Here is a 27,830-nt window from a genome sequence, read left to right as displayed (position 1 = left end):
GAGGCCCCAGGGCCCCGCGGGGGGCGGCGGGGGCGCGAACGGCGGCGGGGGCGCCCAGGGCCTCACCATGTCCAGGCGGGTGGGCGTCAGGCGGCCCGAGGGGTAGGGCGGCCCCAGCGCGGGGCCAAGCAGGCCGGGGGAGTGGGCGCGCGACGGGCTGCGGCTGGCCTCAGACTGCTCCTTCCACAGCAGCACGCGGTTCTGGAGCATCCCCCGAGCCTGGCCGGGTGGGGACACGGGGGTCAGCCAGGTCCGGGCGGCTCCCTGAATCCTGGGGACCCAAAATGGCACCCTCGACCTGAGAGCTGAGGCCCTACCAGCTCGGGACGACCGGATTTTCTAGCCAGAAGGAGCCAGAAGCCAGCTCACCGTCCAACCCGCACCCGGCGCCTCCATTTTCCACGAAGAGCTTCCTCTGTCCCCCACTTCCCCCGTCAATGTGTGCGCTTTGAGCGGGGCTGTCCTCACCGCCCAGCTTCAGGGGTAGGGGTGGCACCCAGGCCCGGCCACTCAATCACCCCATTCTCCTTCCTGCAGCGATAGGCTCAGGAATGGCGCTTAGATAGAAACTACGACCAAAGAACCCAGTCCCATTACTTACCTTGTAACACTCTGGAAAATGCATTTTTTTTTTTTTTTTTTTTAGACGGAGTCTGGCTCTGTCGCCCAGGCTGGAGTGCAGTGGCGCGATCTCGGCTCACGGCACTCTCCGCCTCCTGGGTTCAAGCGATTCTCCTGCCTCAGCCTCTCGAGTAGCTGGGATTACAGGCAGGCGCCACCATGCCCGGCTAATTTTTGTATTTTTAGTAGAGACGGGGTTTCACCATGTTGGCCAGGCTGGTCTCAAACTCCTGACCTCAGGTGATCTGCCTGCCCTCGGACTCCCAAAGTGCTGGGACTACAGGCGTGAGCCACCGCGCGTGGCCTAAAACTTTCAATGGCACTGACCTTTCTGTGTTGTCACTCAGTCATAATTAAATCTCAGGTACAATCAGAATGCCGCATTCTCCAGCCATAAAGATCTCTCCCTCTTCTTTTCAAACATCCCTGTTCCTCAAGGCCTAGTTCAAGACGGTCACCTTAAGAAAAGCTCCCTTTGTCGAGCAGTGACTCCTTACCAGGCCCTGCTTTAAATGCTTTATCTGCATTATCTTACTTGATTCTTGCAATAGCCCTGGGTGGTAGGTGCAGTTATTATCTCCAGTTCATAAAAGAAGATACTGAGGGTCAGAGAAGTTAAGTGACTGGCTCAAGGTCTCACATTCAGTAAGCGTTGAAGGGGTCTGTGTCGGTCTGTCCTTTAAGATGCCCACTATGACTACACCTTTCAATGACTTCTGCCTTGAACCTGACCCCATAACTGAAAATCTCATGTCAAACTCAGGCAGCAATAATGGGAAGGCTTGGTGCCTCCCATCACTGGAGCAACTAGTCTAGCTGGTCACTAAGTGGACAGCCCCTCTGTTTCCCTGCAGTAACTAATTAGCAGAATAGCACAAAGATAAAACCCGAAGGCCCTTGTGCAGAAGTTTCAGAGGCATAAGCAAAGTGACAGCATTAGGTTCTGCATATCTTTCTTGTTGTTGTTGAGACAGAGTCTCGTTGTGTTGCCCAGGCTGGAGTGCAGTGGCACAATCTTGGCTCACTGCAACCTCTGCCTCCCGGGTTCAAGTGATTATTCTGCCTCAGCTTCCCAAGTAACTGGGACTATAGGCGTGCGCCACCACTCCTGGCTAATTTTTGTAGAGACAGGGTTTCACCATATAGGCCAGGCTGGTCTCGAAGTCCTCAACTCGTGATCCACCTGCCTTAGCCTCCCAAAGTGCTGGGATTACAGGTGTGAGCCACTGCACCCGGCCACATGTCATATTTTAAAAGGGGTTTGAAAGAGTATCATTGGATTGTTTGTAACACGAAGGATAAATGCTTGAGGGGATGGATACCCATTCTCCAGCATGTCATGATTACACATTGCATGCCTGTATCAAAACACCTCATGTACCCCATAAATATATACACCTACTATGTACCACAGAAATTAAAATAAATGGTGGGTGAGAAGAAACACTGCATACGGTTTCAAAACCATCAAAGAGGCCATGGGAAAAATTTTAAAAATATATTTACGAGCCGGGCACGGTGGCTCACGCCTGTAATCCCAGCACTTTGGGAGGCCAAGGTGGGCAGATCACGAGGTCAGGAGATCGAGACCATCCTGGCTAACACGGCGAAACCCTGTCTCTACTAAAAATACAAAAAATTAGCCGGGCGCGGTGGCGGGTGCCTGTAGTCCCAGCTACTCAGGAGGCTGAGGCAGGAGAATGGCGCAAACCCGGGAGGCGGAGCTTGCAGTGAGCCGAGATCAGGCCACTGCACTCCAGCCTGGGTGACAGAGTGAGACTCCGTCTCAAAAATACATATATATATATATATATATATATATATATATATATATATATATATTTACGAAGTGAAAAAGCCATTCTAAGTATGACACCAAACACATAAACTCGAAAAGACTGATACATTTTACTAAATAAAAATGTTTTTCTATAGCAAAACCAATCATAACACAGGCAAATGATAAATGGCAAACTGCCTATCGTATTTGCAACTCATCACCAAGAAAAAGCTGGTTTCAGTAACATATCAAGAGCTCCTACAAATTAATAAGTGGATGAAAAGACACTGGCATGTCACAGCACAGAAAATCCAATGGCTTTGAAACATGAAAAGACGTCAAGCTCGCGTTTAAGACAAGTATGAGGTAAAGCCACACTGAGATACCATTTTTACCTTTCTAATTAGCCAAGATCAGAAAGTTTGCTCATACACTGTTGTCAAGGGGTGGGGAAGCACAGAAATTCATACGTCACTGATGGAAGTGTAAACTGGTGCAACCAATGACTATATTCTGGGGCTTAGCAATTCCACTTCTAGGAATTTATCCTGGAGATGCATTTGCACAGCTGCAGTAAACCAGAGAAGCTAAGGATGAGGTGGGAAGGCACGTTACTGACTAGACTTGGACTAAGCAAAGACTAATTAGTGAAGATGAATAAGAAAGACAATTTACCATGCCCAGGCACCTAGAGTTCTTTAAATCTTATTCTAAAGGTGCCTTCTTTTTTTTTTTTTTTTTTTTTTTGAGAGAGAGCCTTGCTCTGTTGCCCAAGCTGGAGTGCAGTGGCGCAATCTCGGCTCACTGCAACCTCTGCCTCCTGGGTTCAAGCCATTCTCATGCCTCAGCCTCCCGAGTAGCTGAGATTACAGGCATCCACCACCATTCCTGGCTAATTTTTGTATTTTTAGTAGAGATGGGGTTTCACCATGTTGGCCAGGCTGGTCTTGAACTCCTGACCTCAGGTGATCCACCCACCTCGACCTCCCAAAGTGCTGGGATTACAGACATGAGCCACCACGCCCAGCCCTAAATGTGCCTTCTACTTATAAATAGAAGAAGTAAATATATATGCTTAGCTATCTTAGGAGTTAGATCTTGGATGTTCTAAAGTCCAGCTGGGTCAGACAACATGTTACTTGCTCCCTATGTGATATGGTTTGGATATTTGTCCTCTCTAAATCTCATCTTGAAATATGACCCCCCAGTGTTGGAGGTGGGACCTAGTGGGAGGTGGTGGGTCATGGGGGCAGCTCCCTCATAAATGGCTTGGTGCTGTACCCCACGGTAATGAGTGGTATGAGTTCATGCAAGATCTCCTTGTTTAAAAGATTGTAGTGGCTGGGCGCGGTGGCTCACACCTTAATCCCAGCACTTTGGGAGGCCGAGGTGGGTGGATCACCTGAGGTCAGGAGTTCAAGACCAGCCTGTCCAACATGGTGAAACTCCGTCCCTACTAAAAATACAAAAATTAGCAGGGCATGGTGGTGCATGCCTGTAATCCCAGCTACTCAGAAGGCTGAGGCAGGAGAATCGTTTGAACCCAGGAGGTGGAGGTTGCAGTGAGCTGAGATCATGCCATTGCACTCCAGCCTGAGTGACAAGAGCAAAACTTCATCTTAAAATAAAAAGAAAAAAGAAAGAGTGTGGCACCCCACTGGATCCCTCTCTGGCCATGTGATATGAACTTCCCCTTTGCCTTCTGCCACGATTGTAAGCTTCTAGAGGCTTCACCAGGAGCAGATGCGGGCAATGCACTTCTTGTACAGCCTGCAGAACTGAAGGCCAAATAAGCCTCTTTTAAAATAAATTACCCAGCCTCAGGTATTCCTTTATAGCAATGCACAACGGACTAACACACCATGCATAGGGGAAAATCTGCCTGTTCAACCCACAGCTCCCTCCCGAGGGACCCTCACCCACCAGGAGGCAGTCAAGGAGGGGGTCAGCTCTTCTCTTAATGTTGATGGTTAACTATTTACAGGCAAAAAGGAGTTTAACCCAGGTGAAAAAGAGTTTCCTTCCAAAGAAGATCTATAAATAGCTAAGAAGCACAGGAAAACATGTTTAACATCAGTAGCCATCTGGGAACCGGAAATCAATATCGCAATGAGCTACCGCTTCACACCTGCTAGGATGGCTATTATCAAAAAGACAGTAACAAATAGTAGCGAGGACGTGAAACAACTGGAGCCCTCATAAACTGCTGATAGACATGGAAACACTCGGGAAAAGGGTCTGGAAGTTCCACAAACAGTTAAACATAGAGTTACCATATGGCCCCACAATTCTACTCTTATATACCCAAGAGAGATGAAAACATGTCCACATGAAGACTCATACATGGATACTCAGAGCAGCATTGGTCACGACAGCCAAAAAGTGGAAGCAACCAGGCGTGCATCAGCTGACATCTGAGTAAACACATCGAGTAAACGAGTAAATACAATGTGGTCTATCCAAGCAATGGAATATTATCCAGCAATGAAAAGGAAGCCAGTCGCAAAAGAGCACATATTGTATGATTCTATTTATATGAAATGTCCAGAATGGGCAAATGTATTGAGACAGAAAGTAGATTCCTGGTGGCCTAGGGCTGGGGGAGTGGGAGGATTGGGAATGACAGTTAAGGGGTACTGGTTTGTATTTTTTTTTTTTTTTTTGAGATGGAATTTCACTCTTGTCCAGGCTGGAGTGCAGTGGTGCAATCTTGGCTCACTGCAACCTCCACCTCCTGGGTTCAAGCAATTCTCCTGCCTCAGCCTCCCATGTAGCTGGGATTATAGGCATGTACCACCACGCTTGGCTAACGTTTGTATTTTTAGTAGAGACGGGGTTTCACCATGTTGGTCAGGGTGGCCTCCAACTCCTGTCCTCAGGTGATCCACCTGCCTCGGCCTTCCAAAGTGCTGGGATTACAGGTGTGAACCACCGCGCCCAGCTGAGGTACTGGGTTACTGTGGTGGAGGGTATTGGAAATATTTTAAGCTTGATTGTGGTGATGGATGCACAACTCTGTGAATATACTACAAACCAGAAAGTGTACTCTGTAAATGGGTGAATCGTATGTGAATTATATCTCAATAAAACTGTTTTTCAAAAGAGGAAGTTGTTTCTCCCTGGCTGACCTTTTGTGGGATAGTAGGGGACGAGAAGGCTGAGCCTGGGGCTGGGTGAGGCGGTGACAGTGGGCAGATGAGAGCCTGAGCCGAAATCTGGGTCTCTGGATCCAGTCATGTACCCCTGGGCCCCCTGGGTTCAGATCCAGAGACTCAGGGAGGGCCTGGGAGGGATAAGAACCCCGAGCCAGGACCAGGCGCAGTGCCTCACGCCTGTAATCCCAGCACTTTGGGAGGCCGAGGCGGGTGGATCACCTGAGGTCAGGAGTTCGAGACCAGCCTGGCCAACATGATGAACTCCTGTCTCTACTAAAAATACAAAAATTAGCTGGGCATGGTGATGCACACCTGTAATCCCAGCACTTGGGAGGCTGAGGCAGGAGAACCACTTGAACCTGGAAGATGGAGGTTGCAGTGAGCCAAGATGACTCCATCTCAAAAAAAAAAAAAAAAAAAAAAAAAAACAAGAAAAGAACCCTGAGCCAGGCGAGGCTGCAGGGCCAGCTGACTGCAAGCAGGCAGGCCTCCAGATGATGGCTTTTGTTTTCACCTTTGGTGGAGAGGGCAGGAGTGGAATCAGATTTACGAGGTGCCTTCACCGCCAGGCTCTGCCACTGTGCCTGCCTTGTGAGGTGGGAATTAGTCCCCTCCTTAATCAGACAAGAAAATGAAGCCCAAAGAGATGGAATCATTTGCTGGAATTTGCAGCCAGGGCACAGGGAAACTAAGCAAGAATGTGAAGAATTAGAAGGTGATGGAAAGAGCAGTGAGGCTGGGGGAGGAGTGGGTGGTGTCAGAAAAGAGAGGCCTAGTGGGTGGATGGGTCGGGGACTCACTCTCAGATGTCAAATAGGGCCAGGGCCTGGGCACATCATCTGGGCTTAAAAACTAATTGTTGAGGCCAGGCACGGTGGCTCACACCTGTAATCCCAGCACTTTGGGAGGCCAAGGCAGGAGGATCACTTGAGATCAGGAGTTTGAGACCACCCTGGCCAACATGGTGAAACCCCATCTCTACTAAAAGTACAAAAATTAGCTGGGTGTGGTGGCGTGTGCCTGTAATCCCAGCTACTTGGGAGGCTGAGGCAGGAGAATCACTTGAACCTGGGAGGTGGAGGTTGCAGGGAGCTGAGATTGCGCCACTACACTCCAGCCTGGGCAACAGAGCAAGACTCCGTCTCAAAATAAATAAATACATACACACACAACTAAAATTAGTTTATCAAAATACAAGGGTCATGCTGCAGAGATGACTAGTGAGGTCTGAAACTAAGTCCTAAAGTATCTTGGCAAAACCAAGAAGTGGAGGATGGGAAGGATGAAGAGAAGAGTAAAAGCTTTCCAAAGGCCCCACCTCAGAATAGTTGGAGGGCAGGAAAATACTTCTTAAGGTGTTATCTCATCTTTTTTTTTTTGAGACTTAGTCTCGCTCTGTCACCCCGGCTGGAGTGCAGTGGCTTGATTTTGGCTCACTACAACCTCTGCCCCCCAGGTTCAAGCGATGCTCCTGCCTCAGCCTCCTGAGTAGCTGGGATTACAAGTGCCTGCCACCACGCCCAGCTAATTTTTGTATTTTTAGTAGAAACGGGGTTTCGCCATGTTGGCCAGGCTGGTCTCGAACTCCTGACCTCAAGCGATCCACCCACCTCAGGCTCCCAAAGTGTTGGGGTTACTGGTGTGAGCCACCACGCCCAGCCTAATTTTTGCGGAAAGCTTTAAATCAAGGTCTCATCTTATGAATTGGGGGAGCAATGGACTGAACAGTGTGTGTCTGTAGTAGGGTGAAGTTGGCATTTTTGGAAAAGATAATAGGTGGATATATATGTGATTATGAAAGTCACAAAGTGAGGTCACCACAGGTAGAGAGAAAAAAATAGTGCAATTTCTAAATTAATAAAGGGAAAGGGGGAATGTATAGTATAATAACTCAACCAAACTGACAAGAAATAGCATGGGAGAAAGAGAGGAAATGACAAAGTAAATACAGTTAGCTCAAGTTATCTAAAAGGAATAAAACCCAGGTATATTCATTATTATGTTAAATGGGAATGGGCTGAATTCCTTTTCTATGAGAAGACACAGACTGTAAGACTGGGCAAAAACTCAAAGTCAGCTATAGGTCAGTAACAGAAAGTATACTTAACATACAAAGAGATAAGCAAAGAGAAGAGAAAATAGAGCAGTATTAATATCAAAGGCAGAATTAAAAGCATCAAACTTGATTAAGGGAGACATTAAGTACATAAATGGCAATATTTACAAAGAAGGTAGAATAGTTATAACCAAAAAAGCACCAAACAACATGGCAGCTCAATTCAGAAAGTGAAATCTATTAGAAATCCAATGAGAAATGAGAGAGTCTGACTAGTCTAGCAGACAGAACAATGCAAGAGCATAGAGGATTTAAATAATATGATAAAATGGCTGGGTGTGGTAGCTCATGCCTGTAATCGCAGCACTTTGGGAGGCCCAAGCAGGCAGATCGCTTGAGGTCAGGAGTTTGAGATCAGCCTGGCCAACATGGCGAAACCTCGTCTCTACTAAAAATACAAAAATTAGCTGGGTGTGGTGGCACATGCCTGTAGTCCCAGCTACTCGGGAGGCTGAGGCAGGAGAATCGCTTGAACCCAGGAGGCAGAGGTTGCAGTGAGCTGAGATTGTGCCGTTGCACACTCGGGAGGCTGAGGCAGGAGAATCGCTTGAACCCAGGAGGCGGAGGTTGCAGTGAGCCAAGATTGTGCCGTTGCACTCCAGCCTGGGCAACAAGAGTGAAACTGTCTCAAAACATAAATAAATAAATAATATGATAAAACTAATAGACAATAACTGAGCAAACCTATCAATTAATGAATTTGTGAATTGTGAGAATATACAAGCAAGAATTAAAAAATGGTCCACACATGAATAAATAAATGCATGAATTAGTGAATGCATTAAAAACAAACAGTATCACGAGTGAATAAATGAGTGAATATACAGTGATACAAGCAAACCCAGAAACAAAGAAAGAAATGGATGGAGAGAGCAAAATAAAATGAATTTCTACAGATAGGCAGGCAGGAGGGAAGAGGGAAGAAGGGAGGCAAATCTCTATGTACAGCCACTCAGGGAGGGGGCAGCTCCTAGAAGCGCCCCGCTTGCTGCCCCCCAGTCCAGCTCACCCGGCCGAAGAACTGCAGGAAGGTGTTGGAAAGTAGCAGGTGCTTCTCTGCCAGGAAGCGATAGCGCCGCTTCTCTTCCAGTTCAGCCGCCCGCTGACTCTCAGACACGAAGGCCTGCATCTGGGCGTGCAGCCGGTTCACACTCTCCTGGGGGGAATGGGAGTTCTGGCTGGGGGCGGTAGGTGTGTCTCATTCCACTCACCTCCCTCACAGGCGCCAGGTGTTCAAGCCCCCTGTTCTTCCTGACTGCTCTCTCCCCAAGCCCACCCCCCATCACCTAAACCATCCTAGCTCCTGAGCCTGCCCCCTCATCGGCAGTCTGGGCCCTGCGTCCCCCTCGCCCGTGTGCTTCTCACAAGCGGGGCTGCTGTCTGAGCCATCGCTCTGTCCCTGGCCCCCAGCACAAGCCCAAGCACGGGCTTAGGGGGCAGGGGGATGGGTTTAATGAGAATATGAGTGAGTAGGTTAATAGCCCCTACTTAGGGGGAAGGTTCTGAGGAGGGGAGGCATGAGCTCATTTAAAGGAGCCAGGAGCAAGAAGAAGAGACGGGAAGGGAGGCAGAGGGTTAATCCATGGGTTTGGATCTTGGAGACAGAGGCCAGGGATGGGACCCCAGGCTCGGGAAGGGGAATGGCCCTAGCCGGGGACGGGAAACCTCTGCCTGGCACGAGGGAGGGGAGGAGGATGGGCAGCTGGTGGATGACACCTTCGGCACCATGTTCAAGCGAGCAATTTTCTCGGTGAAGTAGGAGACGGGGGAGGTGGGATGGGGTTGCAGGAGAGGCCCGGGGATTCTGGGGAAGGCCAGGAAGCCACAGGGCAAGGGGCGGTGCTGGGCGTGGCCCCGGGAGGTAGTGACGCCCACCCCACCAGGGGCTGGCTGACCTCACCTGCCACGCTCATCACAGTTGAGTGGTGCTCGGTGGGGGAGCTCAGGGAGGTGTTCGGGATTCCCAGGGCCCGGTCTCGCCCCGAGGTCTGCCCACCCGCCCTTCCCGGCCCACCCCGCTTCCCGGCCCACCCCCGCTTCCCGGCCCACCCCCGCTTCCCGGCCCTCCCCCGCTTCCGGCCCTCCCCCGCTTCCGGCCCTCGCACCTTCATCTCCCGCACATTCTTGTCCCTCTTGCGCTCCATGCGCCACAGCTCAGACATGCACTTCTCCAGGTTGGCCGCTCGGTGGCGGTACTCGAGCTCATAGTGCTGGCGGCTGTCCTGGGGTAGGATGGAGTGGGGGAGGGAGAATCCCCCCACATCAGAGAGCTCAAGACACCCCTCCCAGAGATCAGGGCCCTGGAAGTTTGGAGACTCGGGGCTCAGCTGGGAACATGGATAATCTGGGGCCCAGTCAATGCTCAGCACTGGCCTGTGTGTGCCTACCTGTCAAATGGGAGAGGGGGTCCTGCCTACAGTGGGTTGGGGGCCGAGTGGGGAGGCCAGACTCACTTTGATGAACTGCATGTCCAGCTTGGTGTTCTTCTCCATGTGCTGCAGCAGGTCTCCATGGAATGTCTGCACCTGAGCAGAGTGCAGGGTGAGGGTGATCAAGGCCCCCCTACTGTTCCTAGGCCCCAGCACCCCCTTGCACTTTCTGCTATAACAGACTGCCCACCGTGCTCCTAGTATACCAGGCACCTGCCCACCTGTCAGAGAAACGGAGACAAGAAGAACACCTGGCTGGAGGGAGGACGAAATGGTTAAACATTCACCATGTTTAGTGCAGTGCTGGCTGGAAACGAACCCTTGATAAGTGTGTCAGAGTCTGCTGGTTCCTATTTTTTGTCTTATTCTTAGTTTGTGCTTTGATGACGTCATTCCCTCTGCCTGGAATTTCCTCCCTATCTTCCAGTGCCAGCTTCCTGTCTTCCTGACTTTCCCAAGCAGAATCCATTGCTCCCTCGTTTTGTTTCTGGAATGTGTGCACATTTGTTCTTTCGTTGTCCATTCCTCCAGTTGTATACAGAATTTATGGCCAGGCCCCCATGCATAGCCCCTTGGAGCTGCTATGGCCATGGCTCACCTCTGTGTCCTCAGCACCACGGGCAGGGCACAGCCCAGCAAAAACACTCAGAAGTTGTTGAGGTCTCAGATGGGCCTGGGAGGTGACAGGTTCCCATGACAAGTGGATGTCTGGCCACCAGGGCAGGACAGGAAAGGCTGCTGGGCTCAGGCTCAGAAGCTTCGTCCTCATTCTAGTTCTGCCTCCTATTTGCTTTGTGACTTTGGACAAGTTCCCACCCATCTCTGGGCCTCAGTTGCCCCATCTGTAACAGGAAAGGCTTGACCAGGCTGGGCATGGTGGCTCACGCCTGTAATCCCAGCACTTTGGGAGGCTGAGGTGGGAGGATCACCTGAGGCCAGGAGTTCGAGACCAGCCTGGCCAACATGGTGAAACCCCATCTCTACTAAAAATGCAAAAATTAGCTGGGCGTGGTGGTGCGTGCCTGTAATCCCAGCTACTCAGGAGGCTGAGGCACAAGAATCACTTGAACCAGGGAGGCAGAGGTTGCAGTGAGCCGAGATTGTGCCACTGCACTCCAGCCTGGGTGACAGAGTGAAACTCTGTCTCAAAAGAAAAAAAAAAAAAGAAAAAGGAAAGGTTTGACCAGCCGCTCACTGAGAGCTTGATGGGCTTCGATTCTGTGGGCCCAGGTGGTGCCCTGGTACCCTGTATTCTCCATCAGCTTTCTCTGAGTCACTCCATGTTGTTGGACAGTTGGACCTAAACCCTTCCAGCTGCAAGAGGGTTCAGGCTGCATGGGACACAAGAGGCGCTTCCCCAACCCCGCGGACACGTCCTCCTCTGGAGGCCCTCCCACCTCTGCGTGGCCTCTGTCCACACACCCTTTTCCCACAGTGGGTCCTTCCTCCTGCTCTAGGCGTCCTCACATTGTCCCATGGGGCTAGGGGATGGCCCAGAAAAGGAATGCTGGCAATCTCCTCCCAGTATGCAGAAAAAATCACTACATAATAAAATTTCTAAAGTTTAAGGTTTTCTCCCACAGTTGTTTCCCAAACTTTGGTGCTCACTGGTCTGCAAGGGAGCTTGAGGGCGCCTCTTTGGTACTGAAACCCTGAGCTATGGCTGCCAGTGTGTGTAGAGAAGGGTGTCAGCACCAAGAAGGAAGTGGCCACGTAGGTTTGCAGAATGATAGAACAGTGAACAGAAACGTGTGTTGTTATAGAAATGCCAGGTAGATGCTTCTGGGGGGCTGCTTTCTGCTGGATCCAATCAAAAGGAAGCCTTCCCGACCCTGCGCTAATGTGAATGTCACAGCGCTGCCTCCTTAAATTTTGTGAACTCAGGCCAGGCGTGGTGGCTCACGCCTGTAATCCCAGCACTTTGGGAGGCCGAGTTCGTGACCAGCCTGGCCAACATGCTGAAACCCCGTCTCTACTAAAAATAAAAAAATTAGCTGGGCCTGGTGGCGGCTGCCTGTAATCCCAGCTACTGGGGAGGCTGAGGCTGGAGAATCACTTGAATCTGGGAGGCAGAGGTCGCAGTGAGCCAAGATTGTGCCATTAAAAAAAAAACGAAACTCCGTCTCAAAAAAAAAAAAAAACATTTGTGACCTTGCTTGTAAAGAGACAGTCCAAGGTTTCTGTAAATGACAATCCACATGTTGCTGAAAATGCCCACCTTCTGCAAAAATGCACAATATAAACAACAGGGCTTGGGGCAGACCCTCAAAACCCAGGCAGCCTTGTAACCAGAGCACTTTGAAGATGGTGAATGGCACCTGGAGAGACTGACTTGAACCACACCGAAAGTCACAGAAAATACTTTAAATGCATAAACTCAAAGTACAGACCTGCAGAGAACACTCAGTTACAGCAGGGCTGGTCTGCAGAGGCAACAGGGACACAGATGATGCCGGAGGAAGCACAGCCTAGCCAGTGGGGCTGTCACAACTCTCCGAGAGCCCTGGGAGATGTGGAGGGCTCTCCCCAAAAGGCCTGGGTGCAGGAACTCTCCTAAGGTATCCTTCAAATACAGCCTGAAGGACTCTTGCTGTCAGCTCAGCAGACAAGCTGGGGCTCTTTCCTTTCCTGCTAACTCTCTTTGCCCCATTCCCTTCTTCTTGCCCAGGAAAAATCACTTAGGAACAAGCTGAGTCCCGTCTCATGGGATAGTGTTGCTTCTGCTTCCAGTCACGCGTGAACATGGTGGCACTGTGCACTTCAGCAGGACAGCCATATGATAGCTCTTCCTGTTATCGTGGTTTGGCTGTGATCACCAATGAAGCAGAGGACACAGACACAGGATGCCCCCAGCTGGTAGGTCCCAGGCATCACTGGGTTAATGGAAAGGATGCCAAGCTCCTGAAGAAGTGGGTCCATCAAGAGGTTGACAATGGGCCAGGCGTGATGACTCATGCCTGTAGTCCCAGCACTTTGGGAGGCTGAGGTGGGCGGATCACTTGAGGTCAGGAGTTCGAGACCAGCCTGGCCAACAAGACAAAACCCCGTCTCTACTAAAAATACAAAAATTAGCTCAGCGTGGTGGTGCATGCCTATAATCCCAACTACTCGGGAGGCTGAGGCAGGACAATCTGTTGAACCCAGGAGGTGGAGGTTGCAGTGAGTTGAGATTGCACTACTGAGGTGGAGGTTGCAGAGAGCCAAGATCACGCCACTGCACTCCAGCCTGGGCAACAGAGTGAGACTCCATCTCAAAAACAAAACAAAACAAAGAGGTTGACAATGGAAGTGAAGTTTGAGCTCTTGCTGTGTCCATTACAGGTAGAGAACAGTCTGTTAGCTTGTGGCTTCTGACAGAGGAAGTCACCAACCCCAGAGCAGGCTGAGGAATTCCCAGTGGACTAGACAGAGACTGCCCTCTCCATCTCCACTCCCTGGGGCACACGCTTCATTAGAGGGTCCTGTGTACGCCTCAGTACAGAAGTACAGAAAGCTGACAGCAGATCCCGTCGTCTCAACCATGCTTTGCAAGCTCTATGGACAGAGGGACTCCAGTAACTCTTTTTTTTTTTTTAATTGAGACAGCGTGTTTCTCTGTTGCCCGAGCTGGAGTGCAATGGCGCTATCTCGGCTCACTGCAACCTCTGCCTCCCAAGTTCAAGTGATTCTCACACCTCGGCCACCTGAGTAGCTGGGATTACAGGTGTGCGCCACCACATCTGGTTAATTTTTGTATTTTTAGTAGGGACAGGGTTTCTCCAGTTGGCCAGGCTGGTCTAAAACTCCTGACCTCAAGCCATCTGCTCACCTCAGCCTCCCAAAGTGCTGGGATTACAGGCATGAGCCACTGTGCCCAGCTTCCAGTAACTCTTGAGGAATCCTTTTGCCACCTCTGCAAATGTCACTTGCAATAACAAAACATTGCTAAGAAAAATAAATAAATGGAGAGATGGATAAATGGAGAGATAATAAATAAATGGAGAGATAAATAAATGGAGAGATATACCATATTCATGGATCTGGAAGACTCAGTATTGTTAAGATGACTATTGATTTACAGATTAATGCAACTCTATCAAAATTCCAGAAGCCTTTCTTAAAGGTAAGATGACTGATTCTATAATTTAGATAAAATGCAAAGAATCAGGCCGGGTGTGGTGGCTTACGCCTGTAATCCCAGCACTTTGGGAGGCCGAGGCGGGTGAATCACGAGGTCAGGAGATCGACACCAGCCTGGCTAACACGGTGAAACCCCATCTCTACTAAAAATACAAAAAAAAAATTAGCCGGGCGTGGTGGCGGGCACCTGTAGTCCCAGCTACTCGGGAGGCTGAGGCAGGAGAATGGTGTGAACCTGAGAGGCGGAGCTTGCAGTGAGCCAAGATCACACCACTGCACCCCATCCTGGGCGACAGAGCGAGACTGTCTCAAAAAAAAAAAAATGCAAACAATCTTAAACAGGCAAAATAATTTTGAAAAGGACAAAGTATTTAGCCTACTTGACTTCAGTACTTACTGTAAAGCTAAAGTAATACAGTGTGATATTGGCATAAGGATAGAAACACATACCAATGGAACAGAGTCCAGAAACAAACCCACACATATATGCAAAATCAATTTTTTTTTTTTTTTTGAGACAGAGTCTTGCTCTGTCTCCCAGGCTGGAGTACAGTGGTGCGATCTCAGCTCACTGCAACCTCCGCCTCCTGGGTTCAAGCAATTCTCCTGTATCAGCCTCCTGAATAGCTGGGACTACAGACACACACCACCACACCAGGCTAATTTTTGTATTTTTAGTAGAGATGGGCTTTCACCATATTGGTCAGGCTGGTCTGAAACTCCTGACCTCAGGTGATCCGCCCGCCTCGGCCCCCCAAAGTGCTGGGATTACAGGCGTGAGCCACTGCGCCTGGCCTGATTCTTTGCCTGGCCCAAAATCGATTTTTGACCAAGATACCAAGTCATTTCAGTGAGTCAAGGGAAGTGTTTTTAAAATGATGTGGGAATAACTGAATATCCATCCAGGAATAATTAAACTCCATCTCAATATGCAAAAATAAATTTAAAACAAATCATAGATATAAATGTAAAATCCATAACATAGAGTTTCTAGAAGAAAACTTAGGAGAATATCTATGTCACGGGGTAGGCAAAGATTTCTTGGATAGAACACAAGCAAAAACCACTGCAAAAAAAGCACAAAAATTGCAAAATTGGGCTTCCATAAAAATTTATGTATTTATTTATTTATATTTTTAGAGACAGTGTCTTGCTCTGTCACCCAGAATGGAGTGCAGTGGTGTGATCAGAGCTTGAACCTCAGCCTTGAACTCCTGGGCTCAAGTGGCCCTCCCACCTCAATCTCCTAAGTAGCTAAGACTATAGGTGTGTGCTGCCATGCCTGGCTATAAAAGTTTATAATTCATGTTCATTAAAGACAGACAGTATTAAGAAAATAAATAGGCAAGCTACAGATTGAAAAAAAATATTTCCCGCACATCTCCTGACAAAGGACTCATATCTTTACTATATAAAGAATTCAACAATAAGTATACCCCAATAAAAAAAATGAGTAAAAGACTAAACCAACATCTTAAGGAAAAAGATGTACAAATGTCCAGTAAGCACATTAAACGTTATTAGTCATCAGGGATATCAGAACGAAACCACAGTGAGACGCCACTCCATACCCATGAGAATGACTAAAATAAAACAGACTGACGACGTTGGGCACTGGCAAGAATGTAGAACGACAGCAATTTTCATTCATTGCTGGCGGAATGCAGAATAGCACAAGAACACTGGAGAACTCTAATAAACATATGTCAACCCCATGCCCTGCAAATTCCACTCCTAGGTATTTGTCCAACAGAAATGAAAACATATATCCATAAAAAGACTTGTACAAGAATATTCATAACAGCCTTATTCATAATAGCTCCATAATAGCCTTCAACTGGAAACGACCCAAAGGACTATCAGCAGAATAATGGATAGATACATTGTGGGATATTCATACAATGGGATACTAAGCAATAAAACAGAAAAAAATATTGTTACACCCATGATATGGATTGGATCTGTGTCCCCTCCAGCCTCATATGGAAATGTAATCCCCAGTGTAGGAGGTGGGGCCTGGTGGGAGGTGTTTGAATCATGGGGGCGGATCCCTCATGAATGGCTTGGTGGCCTCCCTGTAGTAATGAGTTCATGCAAGATCTGGTTGTTTAAAAAGAGGCTGGCGGCCAGGCGCGGTGGTTCACGCCTGTCATCCCAGCACTTTGGGAGGCCGAGGCGGATGGATTGCCTGAGGTCAGGAGTTGGAGACCAGCCTGGCCAACATGGTGAAACCCCATCTCTACTAAAAATACAAAAAATTAGCTAGGCATGGTGGTGGATGCCTGTAATCCCAGCTACTCGGAAGGCTGAGGCAGGACTGTTGCTTGAACCTGGGAGGTGGAGGCTGCAGTGAGCCAAGATCACGCCACTGCACTTCAGCCTGGACAACAAGAGCGAAACTCCATCTCAATAAATAAATAAATAAATAAATAAATAAATAAATAAATACAGCCTGCCACCTCCCCACTCTCTCTCTCTCTCTCTCTGCCGTATGACGCACCTGTTACCCCTTTGCCTCGGCAACAAGAGCAAAACTCCGTCTCAAAAAATAAATAAATAAGGCCAGGTGCGGTGGCTCACACCTGTAATCCCAGCACTTTGGGAGGCTGAGGCGGGTGGATCACGAGGTCAGGAGTTCAAGACCAGCCTGGCCAAGATGGTGAAACCCCATCTCTACTAAAAATACAGCAATTAGCCGGGCATGGTGGCAGGGGCCTGAATCCCAGCTACTCGGGAGGCTGAGGCAGGAGAATCGCTTGAACCCTAGGGGGCAGAGGTTGCAGTGAGCCAAGATCGCACCACTGGAGGCCAGCCTGGGCAATAGGGTGGGACTCCGTCTCAATAAATAAATACATAAATAAATAAATAAATAAATAAAGCTTGGCACCTCCCCACTCTCTCTCTTGCTGTCTTGCCATGTGACGCCCCTGTTACTCCTTCACCTTCTGCCATGATTGTAAGCTTCCTGAGGCCCTCATGAGAAGCTAAGCAGACGTTGGTGTCATGCTTGTACAGTTGGCAGAACCATGAGCCAAAATATACCTCTTTTCCTTATAAATTACCCAGTCTCAGGTATTCCTTGATAGTGACACAGATTCATACAATGCAACAACATGAATTAATCTTACAGACCTTATGCTGAGTGAAAGAAGCTAGACACAAAAGAATATACAGGGTACAGTTCCACTCAAATGAAGCACTAGAACAGGCAAAATTAATCCTCAGAGATAGAAGTCAGAAAGCCTTTGCCCCTAGGGGGCGAGACTGACAAAAGGGACATAAGAGAACTTTCTGGGTTGATGGAAACGTTCTAAATAAATTCTGTTTAACATGATGTCCACACAGGGCATATAATTGTCAAAATCTGTTGAACTTAACACTTAAGATATTTAGGAACTTTATTTTATTATATGTAAATTTTACCCCAGTAGAAAAAAAAACTCAGGTCTGGGATGATGGTGGAAATGAAATGTAGTTTCTTTTTTTTTTTTTTTTTTTTTTTTTTTTTGAGACGGAGTCTCGCTCTGTCACCCAGGCTGGAGTGCAGTGGCGCAATCTCGGCTCACTGCAAGCTCCGCCTCCCGGTTTCACGCCATTCTCCTGCCTCAGCCTCTCCGAGTAGCTGGGACTACAGGCGCCCGCCACCACGCCCGGCTAATTTTTTGTATTTTTAGTAGAGACGGGGTTTCACCGTGGTCTCGATCTCCTGACCTCGTGATCCGCCCGCCTCGGCCTCCCAAAGTGCTGGGATTACAAGCGTGAGCCACCGCGCCCGGCCGAAATGTAGTTTCAAAACCTTCCTTCATCTTCTCCTAAAAATGAATGGAGAAATCAGACAGCAAAATAAAAAACTCAAGACGAGCCAGGCACAGTGGCTCACACCTGTAATTCCAGCACTTTGGGAGGCTGAGGTGGGAGGATTGCTCGAGCCCAAGAGTTCCAGACCAGACTGGGCAACATAGTGAGATGCTGTCTCTACCAAAAAAAAAAAAAAAAAAAGCCAGATGTGGTGGCTCACACCTGTGGTCCTAACTACTTGGGAGGCTGAGGTGAGAGGATTGCCTGAGCCCAGGAAGTCTAGGCTGCAATGAGCTGTGATTGCACCACTGTACTCCAGCCTGGGTGACACAGTGAGATCCTGTCTCAAAAAAAAAAAAAAAAAGGCCAGGCACAGTGGCTCATGCCTGTAATCACAGCACTTTGGGAGGCCAAGGTGTGTGGATCACCTGAGGTCAGGAGTTTGAGACCAGCCTGGCCAACATAGTGAAACCCCATCTCTACTAAAAGTACATAAATTAGCTGGGCATGGTGGCACGCGCCTATAATCTCAGCTATTTGGGAGGCTGAGGCAGGAGAATCGCTTGAACCCGGGAGGCAGAGGTTGCAGTGAGCTGAGATGGCGCCATTGCACTCCAGCCTGGGCAACAGAGCAAGACTCCGTCTCAAAAAACAAATAAACAAAACAAAACAAAGAAAACCACCAAAAGAAAAAAAATAAAGAAACTCAAGACAACATTCAGAACAAAACTATGACAGTATATCTCTACAACCCCCAAACACAAATCAGCACTGGTTGTGAGGTCAGTGTGACCAGCAAGCATGTGGATGGAGCAGTGGGAGGTAGTTGGGCGTCGAGGGACCTGAGCACAGGCACACCCCGACATGGCCAGCAGATGGTCATGGGAAGCTCAGTAGGCCAGTCTGTGAACAGCAGCTGAAACTCCAAGGAGTTTGTGAGTCCAGAGGGTGAAGGTAAGAGGTCCCTGGTAAAGTCTGAAGGGGCTGGAGTAGTGGAGCCTCTAGGAAGTCTTGAGACTGACCAGCCAGGCTCCCAACCAGATAGGGCCCACGTGGAGGAGAGAATGCCGTGAGGGGGATCAAAATCAGGAACAAGGGCAACAGACACAAAAGGAAAGAGAAAGTCTAACAAAAGTAGGAGCATGAACAGAACCAGGAAATTGCAGAAAGGGAACTGCCATATTTTTGGAAGACTACATAAGAACAACAGAAAGAGATCTTGCGAAGTGAGAAAAGCTGTCTTCACTGTGCTCCTTTTACAATTTCAGGAAAAAACCTACTTTTCCACAGAAAATCTCTGAGGTGAAATCCAATAGAAAGTTATTATTAGAAAAAAGGGAATATGGAAGAGAATAACATTCCTACTGACAACCAAAACACACCAGAAAGGCCCACGAAACAGAAGAAAACGAATCAATGGTCTAAAAGTGATCCTAGCACTTTGGGAGGCCCAGATGGGAGGATTGCTTGATGCCAGGAGTTCAAGACCAGCCTGGGCAACATAGTGAGACCTCATCTCTATAAAAAGAGTTAAAAAATTATCCAGGCACAGCCGGGTGCGGTGGCTCATGCCTGTAATCCCAGGACTCTGGGAGGCCAAGGCGGGCCAGTCACGAGGTCAGGAGATCGAGACCATCCTGGCTAACACAGCGAAACCCCGTCTCTACTAAACATACAAAAAAAAATTAGCTGGGCATGGTGGTGGGTGCCTGTAGTCCCAGCTACTCGGGAGGCTGAGGCAGAAGAATGGCATGAACCTGGGAGGCGGAGCTTGTGCTGAGTGGAGATCACACCACTGCACTCCAGCCACTCCATCTCAAAAAAAAAAAAAAATTAGCCAGGCACGGTGGCATTTTCTTATAGTCCCAGCTACTTGGGAGGCTGAGGCAGGAAGATCATTTGAGCCCAGGAGCTGGAGGCTGCAGTGAGCTATGATTGTACCACTGCACTTCAGCCTGGGTGACAGAGTGAGACTCTGCCTCTGAAAATAAATAAATAAATAAATAAATAAATAAGATTAATTTGTAAAGCAGCAATAGAAATAAAGAGACACAGAGAGAGAATATGTGTTATATGTGTGTACATGCACATTGCATGTAAATATGTATCAATCTATGCATTGCACAGCCACCAAAAAAGCCTAGAAACAAAGATCAACCCAGTGGCAATGAGCACCACTAGTATTCAGATTATGGTTTTGAAATACCACTTGCACTAAAAACAAAAAGTAAAAACAGGGCTTCATGAAGAAATGGCTGATTCCACGTCTTGCACAGCACAAGTAGCAGATGAGCCTGGAACCTCTTGTCAGGCAGACAGCAAGGACTCAGGAGGCTTCCACTGGCCGGGTGCAGTGACTCACGCCTATAATCCCGGAACTTTGGGAGGCTAAGCTGGGCAGATCATCTGAGGTTAGGAGTTCGAGATCAGCCTGGCCAACATGGTGAAACCCAGTCTCTACTAAAAATATGAAAATTAGCCAGATGCAGTGGTGCATACCTGTAGTCCCAGCTACATGGGAGGCTGAGGCTGGAGAATTGCTTGAACCTGGGAGGCAGAGGTTGCAGTGAGCTGAGATTGCGTCACTGTACTCCAGCCTTGGTGACAGGGTGAGACTCCATGTCAGAAAAAAAAAAAAAAAGAAGCTTCCACTGGCCAAAAATAGGACATTTTCAACTTCAGTAAAGATAATAATTGCCAACCATTGAAATAGGTCAAATGAGTTTAAATCTACAATATTGATTATAGTAAATAAAAGTACTACATAATGGTGCTAGTAAAAACATAAAGTTAATTGGTGGCTTCACCTTCAGAGGATGACAGGGCACAGATTCATTATCTTGGAACCTCATGAATAAAGGGAATGAATGAAGCCTTTCTCCTGCCCTCCCCATATGAAACGTGCCAGTGGGTAATAACAGCAGATAAGGGGAAGCGTCTCTTTCTGGAAGCATCCTAGCTAAGAATGCTTTGAAAGGGCATCGGAAGAACAGTGGTGTGTATCCCCTGATGCATGGCAGATCTACACACAGTGATGCCTCCTGGTGGAAGAACTCAGCAGCCCCTCCAAGACTCTGGATCCAGAGGACAGAGAAACCAGCTGAACATACCAGGAGAGCATCATCAGCAACTTCCAGACTATGGGAAAGTCAGGGCAGATGGTCCCAGGGTCTCCAACAGACAAAGTGTAAGGAAAAGAAACAGATGGAGGGGGAACCCGTAGGTTCAAAGAGACTCAAATTTCTTTCTTTTTTTTTTTTTTTTTGAGACGGAGTCTCGCTCTGTCGCCCAGGCTGGAGTGCATTGGCTCCATCTTGGCTCACTGCAAGCTCCGCCTTCCGGGTTCACGCCATTCTCCTGCCTCAGCCTCCCGAGTCGCTGGGACTACAGGCGCCCGCCACCACGCCCGGCTAATTGTTTTGTATTTTTAGTAAAGACGGGGTCTCACCGTGTTAGCCAGGATGGTCTCAATTTCCTGACCTTGTGATCCGCCTGCCTTGGCCTCCCAAAGTGCTGGGATTACAGGCGTGAGCCACCACACCCAGCCCCAATTTTTTTTTTTTTAAGAGTAAAACCAAACTCTAGTGTCTCGGGCTGTAAGGTAGAGTGATAAACTACAAAGGCACACAAGGAACTGCGACCTCAGACCAGTGGCCACTTTTAGAGGGAGGGAGAGGCTGTGGTTTTGATGGGGGCTCCTGAACGGGCTTCTGGGGAGGCTGGCAAAGTTCTGCATGGTAGTTTCAGGTCTGATTTGCCTAATAATGATTCATTAAGCTCTAATCTGTTCAGCAAGATTTTCTGTGTCTGTGTTTTAATTTATAATAAAAAACATTAAAAAAAATTCTAAGTCAGATCCTGTCCCTCCTTAGCTCAAGACCCTCCGATGGTGTCCCTTTCACTGAGAGGAAGGACCAGAGTCCCGCTGGGGCCTGCAGAGTCAGGGCCTGTTAATGGCTGGTCATCTCAGACTTGCCCTCTACTGCAGCCTTCGGTCTTTCCACGTGCTGTCCTTTCTGTCCAGATTGCCCTTCCCCCAGAAGTCTCCCTGGCTAATGCCCTTACCTCCTTCAGGCCTTTTTCTTTTCTTTTCTTTTTTTTTTTTTTTTTTTTTTTTTTAAGACAGAGTCTCACTGTCACCCAGGCTGGAGTGCTGTGGCATGGTCTCTGCTCATTGCAACCTCCACTTCCCAGGTTCAAGCAATTCTCCTGCCTCAGCCTCCCGAGTAGCTAGGATTACAGGTGCCCGCCACCACATGCCTGGCTAATTTTTTGTATTTTTAGTAGAGACGAGGTTTCACTGTGTTGGCCAGGTTGGTCTTGAACTCCTGACCTCAGGTGATCCGCCCGCCTCAGCCTCCCAAAGTGCTGGGATTACAAGCGTGAGCCACCGCACCCAGCCCTTTAGGCCCTTTTCAATGTCACCTTTCTGGTGATGTTTTCCTTGAGCATCTGTTAAAAACTGCACCCCCAAAGACATCCCGTCCCTGCTCTACTTTTCTCCTAGTGTATTTTGCATGGAACGTGTTACGTATCGATTCACTTACTCCCTGTGGGTTTTTCTAGCTCCCTCTTTGGGATGGCAGGGGTTTTTGTCTGCTGTATCCCTGCTACCTACCACAGTGCCTGGCACAGGGCAGTAAGTAGGGATCAAATAAATGAGCTGCAGGTGGGGGTGGCCTCTGGCACTGTTCTGTCTGGTATGATTCTGGCCAGTGGACCTGCCCAGTTATCACAGCTTAGATGCCACTGCCTGGAGAGGGCAGCTCTCCTTACAGAGTGGGCCTGGGTGACACTCATCCCTGCCCAGCCCAGGTGTGCCACAAGTGATAAGGACAGCCATTGAACACAAGGACAGGAACCCACAGGCTCCATAACTCTGTGCCCACATCCAAGGGGGTGGCAGGGGCTTAATGCTATATCCTAAAGTGCCCACGGAGTCCACGGAGCCCAGGGGCTTTGGGGCCTTGTTGTGTGTGCGTGGGATGAGAATTTTCTAATAGAAAGATTGTTCCCCCGCCAGGCGCGGTGACTCACATCTGTAATCACAGCACTTTGGGAGGCCGAGGCGGGCAGATCACTTGAGGTCAGGAGTTCAAGACCAGCCTGGCCAACATGGTGAAACCCCGTCTCTACAAAAAAATAAAAAAATTAGCCACGCATGATGACAGGTGCCTGTAATTCCAGCCGCTCAGGAGGCTGAGGCAGGAGAATGGCGTGAACCCGGGAGGCGGAGGTTGCAGTGAGCTGAGATTGTGACACTGCACTCCGGCCTGGACAACAGAGCAAGACTCCATCTCAAAAAAAAAAAAAAAAAGATTGTTCCCCATGCCCAACTGACTAGTATTTTATGGTATCCCCCAAAAAGCACCTGACTTCCAGGGGCACACATTGGAGGGAGAACAATTAGTTGAAATTTCCTTCCGAACCTTCCGAGGTGCCTCACCACCAGGCCCCACCCCACCTCTCCCATTCAGCCCCTGTGCCCAAGCCCTGGCTCATGCCTGCCCGTTGCCTGCTCATGGCTGTGCGCAGCCCGCTGTCATGCTGCCTTGGAAAGCCCTCTCTTCTCTCCATCTAGCCAAGCTGACTCCCTCAGCTCTTTTCTTTCCCCTGTGTCACTGAAGCCCTGCTTGGCACCAGGCCCTGGAGCTATGGAGAGGAAGGAAGCCTTTGCGGAGCTCCCAGTCTTGGGAGGGATAGGGGCAGGCAAGTTAACTTCTGGTTATCATAGCTAAGGTATCCAGGGGCAGTAAGTAGGGGCCAGGGCAAACAGTTTATGCTTATTAATTCACGTCATCCTCTCAAGAATCCTGGGAGGCAGTTATGATTCTCTCCATTCCTCAGATAGGTAAGCAGAGGCATAGAGTCCAAGGTCACAAAACTAGTCACTGGTGAAGCTGGGCTTTGAACCCACCACGAGCTAAAACAGACAGAAGCATCTGTTGGAGTCCAGGGGGAGGGGTGACTGGACTTGCCCCAGGGAGTCAGAGGAGGCTTTGGGAAGGAGGGGACAGCTGCTTCCCAACTGGACGGCAGGGGGAGGGACCGGTGGCTCTAGGCTGAGAGGACAGCAGGGCAGCAGCCCCGCAGCGGGGACACCAGCAGAGGGACCCCTCTTCCAGGGGACTGGACTGTACTGGGGGTGTCGGGAGAAGCTGCTGGATCGACAGAGCCAGGGACCCCTCACTGAGAAGCCCATGTTCACTCCTGTGGGCAGTGGAGCCGTGGAATGGTTCTGCTCCTGGGAGTGACATGGTCAGGTCTGCGTGGCTGCTCCCTGGGAGGCTGCAGTGAGGAGGGCTGCAGTGAAAGGACCTTTCTCTTCCTTGGGCCTCCACTCACTCTGGCATCTCAGGCAATGACTAGCTCTTTGAGACTCAGTTTCTTCCTCTATAAAATGGAGGCAGAAATGCCACCAGCCTCCTAGGGCTGCTAGAGGCTTGAACGACTATTGCAGGGAACCGTGCCCCACAGAGCCAGGTGCTGGGAAGGGCAGCCACAGTCATCCTCCCTGGGAAGGGCATCTGGTAGGCTGGGCCCTCTTCTTGGAACGTAGCCCACTTTCCTTGAGTGACCCCTCCAGGCCCTAGGGTCTGATACTCACCACAACCTCCAGGTCAGAGTTCAAGTGCCGCTGGGTGTCAGACATCTGCACCAAGATCTCCCCTGGAGGTATGGATGGAGCTGTGGCTTTGGTGTGGGGGAGTCTGCCCCACCCACCCACCACCCTCTTCCGCTGAAAGCCAACAGAGGGCCTGCCCGAGGCTGGATTTTGGGACCAAAGTCCAGGACTTCCCATATGATTCTCTGGGAGCCAGGCCATGTGTGTCCCAGCCTGGGAGCAGCCTGGCAGGGAGTGGTGGCGGGGAGCCTGGGTCCCAGAACAAGAGTCTGGCTCTGGGCCCTGGGCTGAAAGGCCTGTGTCAAGGATGCGGGACATCCTGGAAGGACAAGGGTGCAAAAGGAGGGCCCGAGAATGGGGTCTGCTGTGGAGGGGGAGCCTCACCCAGAATCTGTGAGGTGGGGCTCTGCAGGGCACGCTCCCCAATCTTCTGGATGGCACTGAAGTAGACCTCGGCCGCCTCGGACAGAGCTGTGGACCAGAAGGGACAGGTCCGGTCCAGCCCTGCCTCTGCCCCACCCTTCTGGAGGCTCTTTTCATCTGGAGGGGACTGTGTCTGTCCTGGGTGGGGTGTGGGCATCTGTGTGTGCCCCTGAGGAGGGTGTGACCAGTTGAGCTGTGAAGCTCAGGTGCAGGGGCATAAGGTGAGGGCTGGGGACAGGCAGGTGGCGTGGGGAGCATCTAAGAAGCAGGGGGATGGGTGGCCCTGAGATTCAGGGTTGATCAGCGCTTGTGGGTAGGGGGATGCTATTGGCAGGTATGACCAGCCACAGCGGACGGGTACAAGGGTTTGCATGGGGACTGAGTGAATGTCAAGGCCAGCTGCAGGGTGTGTGGGTGGTGGTCGGTTGGAGTGAGGAAGCCAGCTGCTGTGTGAGCCTGGGTGCAGAGGTGGGACTGGGTATAGGGGTGGGTTCAGCAGGTGGCACTGAGGTGACGCCTAGAAACGTATGCACTGTCAGGGTTTGCACTGGGGCTGTGTGGGCCTGCAGGGCCTGGTACTGCATCATGGGAGTGTCTGGAGGCACCTGAAGGAGGGGGCAATGAGGGGTGCTGGGTGTGGACTGGGGTGCGTGGGCACAGGAGAGTGGGGGTGCATAAGGCCTCTCTGGCTGCAGAGGTGTGAGGGTGAGGGTGGTGGGTAGGAGGGTGTAGGGCTGAGGATGAACAAGTGTGGGGTGCAGAGAATCTGGGAGGGGCCTGGGTGGGTGGGGACAGCAGAGGCCCAGGGCTGGTGCTCAGTGGCCCGGGCAGGCACTCACCGTGGAAGGCACGCAGGTAGTTGTTGCCCAGGTACACCAGGTTCTCCAGGGCGGGGTTAAACTGCTCCATGATGCTCTGGACCCCAGGGCCAGGGGAGGAAAAATGTGTGGAGATGGGGGAGCGAGAAGGAACGATGGATAGAGTCAAGTCACCGGGCGTCAGGGACAGGGCACCCCCAGCCCAGTGAGAAGCCCCAGACTTTGGGGAGCCCACCTACACACCTAGGCTCACCCAGAATCCTGGCTTTTGGCTGCAGGGACCTCAGAGCCCATCTTTTGGGGTCCTGTTCCAAGCTATGGTCCCCTCACAGCCAGCTCCCGCTCACACCTGCTCTGGTGGGACCAAGGTGCCTCCTGAGATGGTGCACCTGGAAGGTTCTCCTCCTCCCGCTGGGCTGAAGCTGGCCCACCCGCTGTGATCCCCACTGGGCACAGCTCAGCCCTGCCCTGTGTCCAGGCCTTGCTGGACTATACACCTGGGGCTGCCAACAGTCGCCCCCGGGGCAAGGGCAGCTCTTGCCCTCCTCCAAGAACAGCCCCCCATGGGCAAGGCTGTGGCTGGATTAGTGTGGGCCTCCCCAGGCTGGGGCCGGGCAGAGAGCTCCCTGGATGGTGGAGACGGGCCTGGACTTAGGCTTGGACTTGGACTTGGGTCTCAGTTCAAATCCCAGCAGCACCTCTTCCTCCCTCCATGACCTTGAATGAGCTGTTTAACCTCTTTGGTTTCAGTTTTCTCATCTATCAAACAGGGTGGTCATTTTCGACTTCACAGGTGGGTGATGTGAGGCTTACAGGTGAAAGGGTCCTGCACACAGGAGGTGCTCAATAAATGTCTGTGGCAGCTGCAACAACCCCGTGGGGGTGAAGTAGGAAGTCTGAGTGAGGGGCTCAGACATGAGAGAGAGAGAGGGTCTTTATTCCCAGGCCGGGCAGCCAGGCCCTTCTCATCCAGACTCTCAACTGTCCCCACCCTGGGCCCTGGGCCCCCTCCTGCCTTGTCCAGCATCTGGGAGTTGGGGGTTCCTGCCGTATGGCTGAGTGCTCTCGGGGATCCTTACCCCCGTACCCACCCCTGGCTCAGCCTGGCTCCAGGCTTCCCTTTCCAGGACATCTGCAGCCCCAGCTGGCCCTCTCCTCCAGAGCGGGCCTGACTTCTGTGCCCTGGGAGGAGGGGCGCAGGCCCTGGCTTGGCCACCCACGTGCTCACCTTGTAGATGGCCATGGTGGACCTGTAGAACTGGTCCATCTCGGGGGCCATGGAGTGGCTGTCCTGGGTCTGAGCAGGAGGTGGGAGCTGGTGGCGATGGCACAGCCGGGAGCAGTGGTAGGTAGTCCCTCAGGTGCCCACGGCTCGGCTGGCAGCGAGGAAGCCACGGAGAGGGACCTGGAGATGGAGGCCTGCCTCAGAGGAGTGGCAGCTTAATTATTCACTAGCTCGGGATGTCAGAATGTGATCTGGGGCGTAACCAGATCCAGCAGGGAAGGCATCCTGTGACGGGCAGGCTCGTGTGACCTGCCCTTCAATTATTCACCCCTTGGAGCTGTGGGCTGATACAAGTGCCCATGTGGATGAGCCCCCTCCTGGGTCACCCCCTCCTCAAGGACACTGATCCTGGGGGGCCCCGCCCTCCCACCTGCCTATACCAGGCATTGCCCACTTTACTGGGTGGGCGCTGCCCGATGCCCTCCCCTAAGACTCTCTCTGCCAGACCCAGCAGCAGCAGCCCCTGGAGGGGAACGCAGCTTTACTTCTCACTGTCCTCAGGCCTGCAGCTCACAGTGGGGCCACGCCCTCTGAGTGTGGCTCCCACAGCCGCTGTGGCCCGCCCAGCTCCTCCACCTGCCGGAGCAGGAGCAGCACAAACGCTGGAGTTGCCCAGCCCTGGGCAGACCTTGGCCCTGCACACGCGCTGCCTGTCCATGCG

General features: G+C 50.6%; 1 protein-coding gene and 1 long non-coding RNA gene across 3 annotated transcripts in view; one reads left to right on the top strand and one right to left on the bottom strand.

Moving 5' to 3' along the window:
- Positions 1 to 27,325, bottom strand: part of BAIAP2L2 (BAR/IMD domain containing adaptor protein 2 like 2) — a 32,378-nt gene extending 5,053 nt beyond the window's left edge. The window contains exons 1-8 of one of the 2 annotated variants that reach the window (XM_055251778.2): positions 27,113 to 27,325; positions 25,906 to 25,981; positions 25,028 to 25,114; positions 24,626 to 24,687; positions 10,126 to 10,197; positions 9,778 to 9,894; positions 8,682 to 8,828; positions 67 to 219 (exon numbers count right to left, since the gene is read on the bottom strand). In XM_055251778.2, coding sequence (XP_055107753.2) covers positions 67 to 219; positions 8,682 to 8,828; positions 9,778 to 9,894; positions 10,126 to 10,197; positions 24,626 to 24,687; positions 25,028 to 25,114; positions 25,906 to 25,981; positions 27,113 to 27,163 — 765 coding nt within the window. In that variant the 5' untranslated portion in view covers positions 27,164 to 27,325. The remainder of the gene's footprint in view (positions 1 to 66; positions 220 to 8,681; positions 8,829 to 9,777; positions 9,895 to 10,125; positions 10,198 to 24,625; positions 24,688 to 25,027; positions 25,115 to 25,905; positions 25,982 to 27,112) is intronic. The other variant, XM_055251777.2, reaches the window with a different exon arrangement.
- On the top strand, positions 215 to 5,509 carry LOC134733500 (uncharacterized). Its single transcript, XR_010117043.1, has 2 exons — positions 215 to 483; positions 4,386 to 5,509. It is a non-coding gene; the product is annotated as an uncharacterized lncRNA (long non-coding RNA).
- Positions 27,326 to 27,830: the final 505 nt, after the last annotated feature.

This window comes from Symphalangus syndactylus, chromosome 18, assembly GCF_028878055.3.
Source record: "Symphalangus syndactylus isolate Jambi chromosome 18, NHGRI_mSymSyn1-v2.1_pri, whole genome shotgun sequence".
NCBI classification, from domain to species: Eukaryota; Metazoa; Chordata; class Mammalia; order Primates; family Hylobatidae; genus Symphalangus; species Symphalangus syndactylus.
This window is presented reverse-complemented; position numbering and strand designations above follow the sequence as displayed.